This window comes from Oryx dammah, unplaced genomic scaffold, assembly GCF_014754425.2.
Source record: "Oryx dammah isolate SB20612 unplaced genomic scaffold, SCBI_Odam_1.1 HiC_scaffold_22, whole genome shotgun sequence".
Taxonomy (NCBI): Eukaryota; Metazoa; Chordata; class Mammalia; order Artiodactyla; family Bovidae; genus Oryx; species Oryx dammah.
This window is the reverse complement of record NW_024070206.1, coordinates 18,238,058-18,249,979: the sequence shown is the minus strand read 5'-3', so window position 1 is coordinate 18,249,979 and position 11,922 is coordinate 18,238,058. Positions and strand designations below refer to the sequence as shown.

General features: G+C 49.1%; 1 protein-coding gene across 1 annotated transcript; it reads left to right on the top strand.

The window, feature by feature from the left end:
• The first annotated feature begins 4,644 nt into the window (after positions 1-4,644).
• On the top strand, positions 4,645-9,477 carry MC5R (melanocortin 5 receptor). Its single transcript, XM_040264578.1, has 2 exons — positions 4,645-4,767; positions 5,998-9,477. Exon 2 carries the CDS (start codon positions 6,023-6,025, stop codon positions 6,998-7,000), a length of 978 nt encoding a protein of 325 aa, XP_040120512.1. The 5' UTR covers positions 4,645-4,767; positions 5,998-6,022; the 3' UTR covers positions 7,001-9,477.
• Positions 9,478-11,922: the final 2,445 nt, after the last annotated feature.

Below are 11,922 nucleotides of genomic sequence, written 5' to 3'. Positions count from 1 at the left end.
CTCTGCCCTTTGGCTTTGAGTTCTCCCTGCTCCTCTCCCATGGCCTCTGCAGTCCTGTCGCACCCGAGTTTCTGCCTATGGCATGTGACTGAGTCACAAGAAGACACCAGACTCTATGAAGCATAGATGTGGTGAAAAGCCTGGATTCGGGTCCTGCTTTCATCAATAGCTATGTCACAGTCTCCTTTGAGCCTAGGTTTTCTTGTATGGAAGGCAGTGCTAAAGATTTTGATTTCATATGTTGCTGGAGGAGTTGCTGAGATTCTAGACCTGTGGACCAGTCACAGGCATTGTAGGCTCTCAACAAATGTTCACAGGAGATTTGGTGCTTGCTTCCTTAGGAGAAGGAAATAGCAACCCACTCCAGTATCCTTGCTTGGAGAATCCCATGGACAGAGGAGCCTGGTAGGCTACAGTCCACGGGGTCGCAAAGAGTTGGACATGACTGAACGACTTTTTACTTTACTTTTTTACTTACTTTACTAGGACTCCACTGTCTAGTGCTCATACCTAGTGTACAGGGCTTGTGTGTATTTATAAACCTGGACTTTGGAGCAAGAAGATCTGGGCTCAACAGCTGGTGGCATCACTTCTCAGCCCAGCAGTGCCAGAAAATCCACTCAGCTTCTCAGAGCCTCTGAGTCCACATCTGCAGAGAGGGTGACACAGAAACTGTTTCCCAGGGCTTCTGGGAGAATCAGGTGAGTTGATATATGAAAATGCTTTACACACCTTGGAGTTAAAAAGAAATCTGTAACCCAACTTCTGTGAATACATGATGCTCTCTCCTGTGTCTCACTCAGGTAAGCTTTGCCTCTGTGGCTGGACCCACAATGGTGTCTAGGGAGCCTCAGCACAGAGATGACATGTAGAAGAGTTTGCTGAAAATCAAACCCACAATGAGCTATCCCTTCACACCTGTTAGGATGACTGTCATCAAAAAGACAGGAGATAAATGCTGGCAAGAGTGTGGAGAAAAGGAACCCTTTGTTCACGCTTGGTGGGAATATAAATTGATGTAGCCACTGGGGAAAACAATGGAGATTCCTCAAAATATTAAAAAATAGAACTACCATATGATCCAGCTTTCGAACTGTGGTGCTGGAGAAGCCTCCTGAGAGTTCCTTGGACTGCAAGGATATCAAATCAGTCAATCCTAAAGGAAATCAACCGTGAATATTCACTGGAAGGACTGTTGCTGAAGCTGAAGCTCCAATACTTGGCCACCTGATGCCAAGAGCCAACTCATAGGAAAAGACCGTCATGCTGGGAAAGATTGAAGGCATGAGGAGAAGGGGGAAACAGAGGATGAGATGGTTGGATGGCATCATGGATGGATGGACAGGAGTCTGAGCAAACTCTGGGAGACAGTGAAGAAAAGGAAGCCTGACATGCTGCAGTCCATGCAATCATAAAGAATCAGACACAACTTAGCAATTGAACAACAGCTCCTGGATATTTATCCAAAAGAGATGAAATCAGTGTCACGTAGAGACATCTGCATCCCCATGTTCAGTGCAGCATCACCCACAATAGCAAAGACATGGAAACAACCTGTGTTCATCGACAGATAAATGGAGAAAGAAAAATATTCCCCACACAGTGGAATAATATTCAGCCTTAATAATGAGATTTTGCTTTTTGTGACAACATGGATGGACTTGGAGGGTATTATACTAAGTAAAATAAGTCAGAGAAAGAAAAACGCTATATGATCTCACTGATAAGGGGAAGCTAACAAAGCCAAAGTCATGGAAGTAGCATCAGTTGGTGGGTTCCAGGGGAAGGGGGTGGGGGAAACGGGGATGCTGGTCAGAGTACAAACCTCTAGATGTAAGATGAATAAATTCTGGTGACTGTCGTTAACAACACTGTACTATATACTTGAAAGTTGTCAAGAGAGTAGGATCTTCAGTGTTATCAAAAGGTAGTTAAATGACTTGCTGCTAAGTCACTTCAGTCATGTCCAACTCTGTGCGACCCCATAGACGGCAGCCCACCAGCCTCCCCCGTCCCTGAGATTCTCCAGGCAAGAACACTAGAGTGGGTTGCCATTTCCTTCTCCAGTGAAAAATGAAAGTGAAGTTGCTCAGTCCGACTTAGCGACCCCATGGACTGCAGCCCACCAGGCTGCTCCATCCATGGGATTTTCCAGGCAAGAGTACTGGAGTGGGGTGCCATTGAAATGACTTGATACACATTGAATGAATGTGTTAATACTTTACTATGGTCATCATTTTGCAATATCTACATGTATCAAATCATTACCTTGTATGTTTTAAGTTTACATAAGTCATGTGACAATAATATTTCAGTAAAGCTGGGGAAGCAAAGACTGATGCTGTGAGCCATGAACATGGACGTGTGCTGCCCAGACCCCTTCAAGGGAGGCTGTGCTGCCCAGCTGCAGGGGTGGTCAACAGCCTGTGCCGTGTCGTTCCCTCCATTGTGCCTGCCAGACCTCACACCTCCCCAGGGCGGGGGAAGGCTTCTGGTGACCCCTCCAGGCAGAGCAGAGAGGCTGTCTCACTCACGTCTCAGAGCTCTGAGTAGGGTTGACTGAGCTGTGGGCCTGCTCTGTTGCCCAGCTGCCCACCGCTCCCCTCCCATTCCCCCAGATTCTGAGCGCAGGTGCTTCCTGATGGACCCTGTGGAGTAAACCCCCTGAGTCGGCATCTGGGAACCAGCTGTGCTGCAGGGCGTCCAGCAGGTCCCACCCTTGTGCCTCATGGACCGCCGAAGCGTCTCCCCTGTGCCTTTGAATCGATAGTTGTTGCATCATCCCTGTTTGGGCAACAAAACAGAAGAACACAGGATCCTTCACAGAGGAGGGGCCCCCCAGGTGCAGTTGGTGCTCTCGGGGTGCCCTGTGTGTGGTGTGTATGCTGTTATGAGGGAGGAGCCAGGAGGCAGGAGCTTAGTCTACATTCTCTCAGCCCTGTTGGCATTGATGGGATCTCTCTCCTGCAAGAAAATGATAAATCCCACCTCATTCAAGCTGGCTCAGAATAGGAAATAATTGAAATCTGTCCCCAGTTTACTTAACCAAGCCATGGTAACCTGAATACCAAAAGCTGATAAAGACAGAACAAAACAAGAGCACTGCACACCAAATTTAGCAGCACTAAAACAGTAGGAAACCAGTGAGCACCGGGGCTGGTGCAGAGTGAGCCCCATGACTACAAGGGCCCCTCTGGTGGCATTTTCATGCCCAGTCAATCTGAGCTCAACTGTGCTCCTTTCCAGCGCTGGGACCTTGGGTTTGCTGCTTTGTGAAATGGGGTGATGGGAGGACCCACTTCCTAAGGCTCCTGTTACGATGAAGGTAATTCTTGTATATATATTATTTGCTCAGTCGTGTCTGACCCATTGTGACCCATGGACAGAGGAGCCTGGCAGGCTAGAGTCCATGGGATTTTCCAGGCAAGAATACTAGAGTGGGTTGCCATTTCCTTCTCCAGGGCATCTTCCCAACCCAGGGATCAAACCCACATCTCCTGTGTCTCCTGCATTGCAGGCAGATTCTTTACCCACTGAGACATGGGGGAAGCCAATTCATGTACAGCACACACAAAGTCAACCAGCATGCAAGCTGGGAGGGCTGCACCTATGGCAGCTGTGCTGTGTCATCTGGGTGGTTAATGATCTTTAACAGAAGTCTCCACTTTTACCACTTTACTGGGAAGCCAGAATCTTCTGTAGAGCCCAAGCTGATGGAACATGAGAAACAAGTAAGGGAGGCTTGAATCATCCATTTTCCATCAACCGTCCCTTTGTGTGTACACAGCACAATTCTTACCATTCCATCCTGCAACCCTTGGCACAGCCCCAGGACACCAGTGTGTTGGCTCCAACGACTCGGGTGGAAAGGTCATCTGGTCACATCTCTGACAGCAAAGCAGCCCTGGGTATTTCTGCCAGGCCTGGTCCAGCAGGACTGCAGGTCAGCGTTCTAAGTCCCAGAGAAATGGGAGATCCAGAAGTTCTTGCCCAAGTCCAGGATGTTCGGCCAAAGGAAAGCCTCTTTTCCCTTTTTACTTAAGTAACAAAGAGGATGAGATGGTTGGATGGTGTCACCAATGCCATGGACATGAACTTGGGCCAACTTCAGGATATGGTGAGGAACAGGGAAGCCTGGTGTGCTGCAGTCCATGGGGTCGTGAAGAGGCAGACACAACTTGGTGACTGAACAACAACAAAATTACATTTGTTGTCTTAGACCTGACCTGGCAGAGTCCTTGCAGAAGGGCTAATCTTGGTCCCACAAGGGGTGGATCAGGCTCACAGCTGAGGGTCACCACAGTCAGTTCCAGAGAACAGCCATCAGGGGACCAGTGACTGGTGTCCTGGGTTGTCACAGGATCCCATAGTATTTCCATAGTTCAAAGAGGAAGAAACAAGAAGCAGAGTCAAAAAGAACAACCTGCTGGAGAACACATTTGAACACACTTTGGGGGAAGGGTTTTCCACAAACAGAAGGTGCAGGTGTCGGCCAGGAGAGGACGGGCCCTGCTCTGACCACTAGGTGGTACCTCAGGCCGTGACTGGAGAGCAGGGACAGAAGGGGCGGCGGCGGGCAGGAGGCGGTCCTGCGAAGCTGCATAAAGGATGAGCTGCAGGGAGGCTGCAGCGCCTCTGCCACCCAGTCCTCATCCTGCGGGGATGGCACTTCCCCCCGGTGCCCAGGCTGAGCCCCGGTCCTGGTCCCAAGTGCAGCCTCACGGCTGCCGTGCAAGAGAAGCCGCGCCAAGGAGACAGGGGAAACGGGTAAATAGCCATGCTTTCTATTCACTTCAAGTTGGCTTGAATGGATGCAAACTGTGCCTGACCTGCATGTGGAGAAGAGCTGGCTGGGGACTCAAACGTCAGTGTGGTGGCCGTTATTCCTGAAACCGAACTAGGCAAATAATACACAGTGACTCTTGACGAGGGAGGTGATGACAGAAATTGTGACTCTCTCCCTAGACATGCTCTGAGTTTGAGGGCAAAGAGAGTTTTGAATATAAATTGCGGGAGAGGAATCGGGCAACAGAGGAGGAAAGTATCTTGCTCTGCTGCTGCTAAGTTGCTTCAGTCGTGTCTGACTCTGTGCCACCCCATAGACGGCAGCCCACCAGGCTCCTCCGTCCCTGGGATTCTCCAGGCAAGAACACTGGCGTGGGTTGCCATGTCCTTCTCCAATGCATGAAAGTGAAAAGTGATAGTGAAGTCGCTCAGTCGTGTCCGACTCTTAGCGATCCCATGGACTACAGCCTATCAGGCTCCTCCACCCATGGGATTTTCCAGGCAAGAGTACTGGAGTGGGTCACCATTGCCTTCTCCAATCTTGCTCTAGTTCCTGGTAAATCTTCTTTGTATTTCATTTCTGTGGAACTTATACAACTGTCTGTTAATCTGACTCCATGGAATTTCAAACACAGAAGTTAGGGAAATTTTAATTCAGTGTTTCAATTTTAGTGTGTATATGAAACCTAAATTTATGAATTGAAGACAGTAACTTTTATTTGTGATTATGCTCAAGTTAGTTGATCACCTTGGTGACGACCATAGTGACAACTGTAGGGATGAATCCTTGGGGCTTCAGGATGAACAGGAGGTACCTGTCTGCCTCTCTTGAGACCTGCAGGTCCTTCTGGACTCAGAGGCCACTCAGGAAACGTGGGGCAGTCACCGTGTGTGTGGAACCAGGAGACTGGAGAGGTTCTGCAGGTTGTGAGCTGTGGCACTTTTGAGAGTAAGCATGGGCACCAAGATGACAAGAACAAGACTGAAAGTGTCTTGTGCATGCTGAGGTGCCTGATGACTCTGCTAGGAGGTCTGTGGAAGGAGGGGAGAAGGGTAGAGGGGGCTTCACATTAGAGGGACTCTATTCCAGGATCCAGGATCAAGGACCCAGGCACACAGGGCACGTTGCTTATGGTGTGGTTGCTCTCCACATGCATGTACTTCTATAGACTGTTAACCCCTCTGGATCACAAATTAAAACCTGTTTTACAGTGATCTGCTGCTCAGAAGAGGAGCGATGAACTCCTCATTCCACCTGCACTTCTTGGATCTTGGGCTGAACGCCACGGAAGGCAACCTCTCGGGACTGAGTGTCAGGAACGCATCCTCACCATGTGAGGACATGGGCATCGCGGTGGAGGTGTTCCTGGCCCTGGGCCTCATCAGCCTGCTGGAGAACATCCTGGTCATCGGGGCCATTGTGAGGAACCGGAACCTGCACATCCCCATGTACTTCTTCGTGGGCAGTTTGGCGGTGGCCGACATGTTGGTGAGCTTGTCCAACTTCTGGGAGACCATCACCATCTACCTGCTCACCAACAAGCACCTGGTGATGGCCGATGCCTCCGTGCGGCACCTGGACAACGTGTTCGACTCCATGATCTGCATCTCCGTGGTGGCCTCCATGTGCAGCCTGCTGGCCATCGCTGTGGACCGCTATGTCACCATCTTCTGTGCCCTGCGCTACCAGCGCATCATGACGGGGCGGCGCTCAGGGGCCATCATTGCCGGCATCTGGGCCTTCTGTACCAGCTGCGGCACGGTCTTCATTGTGTACTATGAATCCACATATGTGGTCGTCTGCCTCATCGCCATGTTCCTCACCATGCTGCTGCTCATGGCGTCTCTGTACACCCACATGTTCCTCCTGGCTCGAACCCACGTCCGGCGCATTGCCGCCCTGCCTGGGCACAGCTCTGTGAGGCAGAGGACTGGCATGAAGGGTGCCATCACCCTGGCCATGCTGCTGGGCGTCTTCATCGTCTGCTGGGCCCCCTTCTTCCTCCACCTCATCCTGATGATTTCGTGTCCTCAGAACCTCTACTGCTCTTGCTTCATGTCTCACTTCAACATGTACCTCATCCTTATCATGTGTAACTCTGTGATTGACCCTCTGATATACGCCTTCCGCAGCCAAGAGATGCGGAAGACCTTTAAGCAGATTGTTTGTTTTCAGGGCTTCAGAACACCCTGTAGGTTCCCGAGCACGTACTAAACTGAAAGTCCTCTCTGCAGCTCTTCTCTCCTTCATCGCCCTTATGCCAAGGTGGGTTAGGAGGAGTCAGAGCTGGAAATTACACCATGCATTCCCTTCATCTTTTCCCCACCTTGAATCTGTGTCTAAGAGGCAGCTTTTCCCTGATCAGCAGTCATTGGGTCAAAGGTGCACATGCCACTTCTCTGCCTTGAGAACGCCCGTGACAGTTTCTTACAGCCTGCTTTCCTCCTGCACTTTCTGCTGTTCCCACCCACTTCTGGGGTCCCTGGCACCCTCCATCTTCTGAGTGTGTGCTCAGGGGAGGTGACACTTCATGAGCAAGTCTAAGCATAATGAGCGTGGCTGGACCTGGAGAAAAGCTGTGAACACACTACGGTGCGTGATCACTTTCTGTCCCAGAAGCAGTTCCCTAACTTTCTGTGATGCCCCTGGGAGTTCGGCGTGCTTTTTGGGGCAGAGTAGAGCGATTAGATTGTTTCCATTTGAAAATTTCTGTCTATTTGCTGTGGGAATTTTCCACAGCTCTCCTTTCCTGAACTCCTGATTTCATGGCTTGTGTCCATGATTGTACAGGGATGACATTTCTTTAATTATATTTCTGTCAGTCATGTTTTTGCACTAATCCAGACAGAAAACCTCTTGTCACAAACTTTCCCTTACATGGCATGAACATCTTTGTGACTCTTTCTTACTGTCTTATTCTGTCTCGGTCCGGAATTTCCAAGTGAGTGCTTTGGGGACATGGGGGGCCCCGAGGTACCTGCCAGGAACACACCCCGCAGGTAAGCTATCTTTGATCTTCTCTGACGGGGTCTGTCTTGGAGTCTGAAACCCCGTCCCTGTACCATCTGCAGTTTGCAGTCTGTCTCCAGAAGTCCAGGTGCCCAGCGCTAGCTCCGCTAAGTCAAATCTTTTCCAGTGCAGAATGGACTAGAAAAGTGGAGTTCAGTCCTAACTCTGCCCCTAATCATCTCAATTCAGGTTGCATCTGTGCTGACCCCACAGGGCAGGCATGAGAAAGCGTGAGAACACTTGAAACTTGGAAAGCACCCTAGAGATTGTCTGTTTATTTTAAAGGAAGGTTGCAGATGGGTGGTGCTAGGAGAGGATGCAGAGGGCTGTCAAAGCAGTGGTCTGGAAGCCAGGAGGCCTGCCTGGCCACAGAGCAGGTGTGGGCCTTGGCATGGCTCCAGCCTCTGTGTCCCAGGGCTCTCATCTGAAGGGCTTGGTTCTTATGGCTCTGAATTCCATTCTCTTGTCTTTGATGTTAATAGCTTCTCTTTTGTTGTGGATATTCATGTCTAGACTGTCCCCAGTGAAGGAATATATGTAAACAAGCAGTGGCCCACTAGGGTCACAGAGTGGTGAGTGTGAGGGTCTATTGACCAGAAGACCTCCCTGGGTGCCAAGCACAAGCACAACCTATAGACACAACCCCCACTCAGGAGCTCAGAGTCCTGAGAAAAATGGTGCCAGCTCAAGTAGGAAAGTGCATAAAACATATGAATCTTCTAGAAAGGGCAAATTAGCAGGTTGTTGACAGTTGAGGTTTAAGGAGGCAACTAACCCTTCAAATGCGTCCTGTCCTTTTAGCTGACATTCCCATGTATACCCATGGGCATGAGTGAGCTCCATATGACTGTTCTGGGAACCACCAGTGCAAGTTATATGGGTCGTGTCAGGATCCCCGGCTCCAGGAACACGGGCTTCTCGCTGCCCGACTCGCCTCGGGGGCCCTGTTGCCACAGCAGTTTCTGGTGCTCGGCCGTTGTTTGTCATTGTTGCTGACCACATGTGTACTTAGCCTGCTGCCCGCCAGCACTCTCAGAGTGCTAACTGAGCTCCCCAGGCCACGATCCTATAGGCAGATCACACTTCAGCCCTCGTGGTTTGCCCTGTGGCTCTGCTGGGGACTGACTCTCATCAGGCTGACTCACTGCTGTAGGTGGATACTGGCTGCAGACAAGGTCTGACCTTCTCTACAAAGGTCCTTGAGGAAATGCTCAAAGGTCTTGTAATCTCTGTAAAAGTAGTGCAGAAATAGCCAAGTGTTCTGACAAGTCTTCACTTGGAAGAAGTAACTGGAATGCAGAGACTCAGTAAATATCTGTAAATGAGCCTGGAATCCCAGCCCACAGCCCCCAGACCAAAAAAAATCCACAGAACTGTTGTATGCTATTGTATATTAACTATTTCTGCTTTTGTAGCAACTTTATTTGATGTAAAAACATGTGTTCAAAAAAAGGTTAATAAAACGGAAGGACCAGACCACCCGTTTTAACTGGCCATTCTGACCTCTGATAATCAGAGGGTCTTGGGTCTTCTATCTGTCAGCAGCTGCTGCAAAATGAGGAGGGATGTTCACTGGTGAGGTGTGATGGTGTTTTCTTGATGGTATTTATCGCCTATAGAATGATCATTTATCAGTTCAAAATGATTTAACTCCTGGTAATAAAATTGTACATGTGACATTATATCCTGTCCAGAATTCTGTCTTTCAGGAAGTATTTTGGTGTTATTATCTGTTCTCAGTAAGAGGGTAGAGAAAGTGTCATTCAGGTATCTCTGCCATTACAGTTTGGGGGGCATGAATTATTTCAAAACTTGTAGAAGCAGTGTCCAAAGTCCAAGGTGCTACCTACAACTAAATGTGAATTCAGGAGGCACGGATTGTGTGTGCTGTGGAACGAGGGCTGTGGCTGAGTTCTCACAGGTGGGTGGCAGGTGTGTGTTGAGATTTCCAGGGAGGGAATAACTCTAAAACGCTAGGTAGTCTCTATATCAGGCCCAGATGTTGCTCCTCTTGATCTGGAGACCAATAAACTGAAAGGCCACCTTATCTGATATTTTTCCTAGTGTAATGATGGTGGAAGAGGGGCCACACAGACATGAGCCCCTCCCAGGAGCAGTGAGTGGGAGACTCGGCCTCACCTGCCCAGGGCTCAGTGGCAGCCTGTGGCCAGTGCAGCCCCGCTGTTCAGGACCCACCTTGGCTTGTTTATTTCCCAGGCTTGCTGTAAATCTCTCCTTTTTGCCCCCAAGACTTGTTCTTGCTCTCATCTTAAATATATATGCTTGAGTCTATCCAACTCAGAGGGAGTCATGCTTTTAGTTTCTTTTTCCTGAGCCATTTTGCCCTGCTGAAAGACTTACTGGATCTTTCTGATAAACTCTGAGGACTTTACACTGACAGCTTCCTTGGAACCACTGAGAGGATTTGTGATGGTGGTGAAAGCCACCCCCTTGATTTAATCCTGTGCCACATCTGAGATTTAACTGATTTACTTATTCAACTTGCTTACTTTTACTTATTGAGTCCAGAAAGCTGTATCTCCCCACTCTCAAGCCCTGACTTTGGATTCTCCTGAAAAAAAATTTTTTTAAAGATGGTTTTAGATGCATCATTGATGAATCATATTTGTTAATTTATACACGTGTGGTAAAATACACATGACATAAAACCTATCATCCTAACTATTTTCAGGCCGGCAGTTACAGGGTGTTAGGTGCATTCTCATTGTTGTGCTCTCATCTGGAGTCCCTTTCACTCCTGCTGGTATTCAGGTCACTGTCTCCATAGCTCATCTCCTTGGAGGGTCTCATCAAATACAGCCAACTGTAGCCAGTGCACATGACCCCTTTTCCCACCTGTCCTTGTCTGACTATGTACATCATCCATCAGCCAAGCTCTCTGCCCCCACATAACAGGCACTGTCCTCCATGCTCTCTGAGCACCCATTTTTGGTTTTGTTCAACCACTTTGAAGTAACAATTTCCATACTTATCTGGTGGGCCTGAAACAGGAACTGAGATTTCACCTTTTGAATAACCTCTTAGACGCTGTTGGTCAAAGACTCCCACTTAGAGAACCAAGGTTATTCTGTAGAAGAAACAACTCCCAAGTCTCAGCATCTTAACAAAGGTTTAGTTATCATCATGTTATGTATTGACCACAAATTATCAAGGAGTCTCCTAGTTACTTGGGACACAGGACGATAGAAGCCCCATCCTGACACACAGATGTGAGTTCCTATTTCTGCTCACACGTTCACCATCTGTGACCCAACATCAAAGTGAGCTGGAGAAATCAACCCTACTATGGCCCTGGAAGGGGTGAGCTGAACGGGGGTAAGCAGTACCTCTCACAAGGCCAGGAGTGTGGCTGGTCAGTGCCTTGTCCTCGAGAAGCTGACAGGCCAAGAACCACTCTAACAGGCACTTTCAAGGGCAAGTGCACTCCGTGTAACTACAAATGAACTTGTGTAGCACAAAGTTATACTGTGATGTATAACAGGAAATATGTATCTGTTTTTTTGTCACCATTCCTGGCACAGGGCTCTCGGAACTCTCAGAATTTACTAAGCCTTGAGATAAATTAATGTGTCTTTTGTTATGTTGATGAGGGGTGTGCTGCAATTCATGGGGTCGCAAAGAGTGGGACATGACTGAGCCACTGAACTGAACTGAACAAAAGGAGCTGGAATCATCTAAGAGGAATCAGTCACAGGTTAGAGGTTAGGATTTTCAGTCTCACCCATCCCCTCTCCCACCATCAGGGAGGGGAAAGCAGCTGGAGATGGAGTTCAACTGCTGAGGGCCACGGTTTAAATCAATCACTCCTGTGTCGAGAAGCCTCCATAACCCCCTATTGGATAGGGTTCTGAGAGCTTCTAGGATGCAGGACACCTGGAGACCTGGAGGCACCTGGAGGCACCTGGAGGGCATGGGAGCTCCACCCCTCTCCCACACACCTTGCCCTCCTCGTCTCTTTCAGCTGCTGCCCCTGAGTCATAAGCGCACACTCTAGTAAGTAAAATGTGTCCGAGTTCTGTGTGACTTTCTAGAAAGGACAGCTGGAGTTCCGGCGGGTGTGTGACATGGGAGGGGCGCTGTCTCGGCTCAGAGGCTGCCCCCAGGCC

Coding starts and splice junctions, on each gene's coding strand:
- MC5R (XM_040264578.1), top strand. CDS start 6,023: ATGAACTCCTCATTCCACCTGCACTTCTTGGATCTTGGGCTGAACGCC.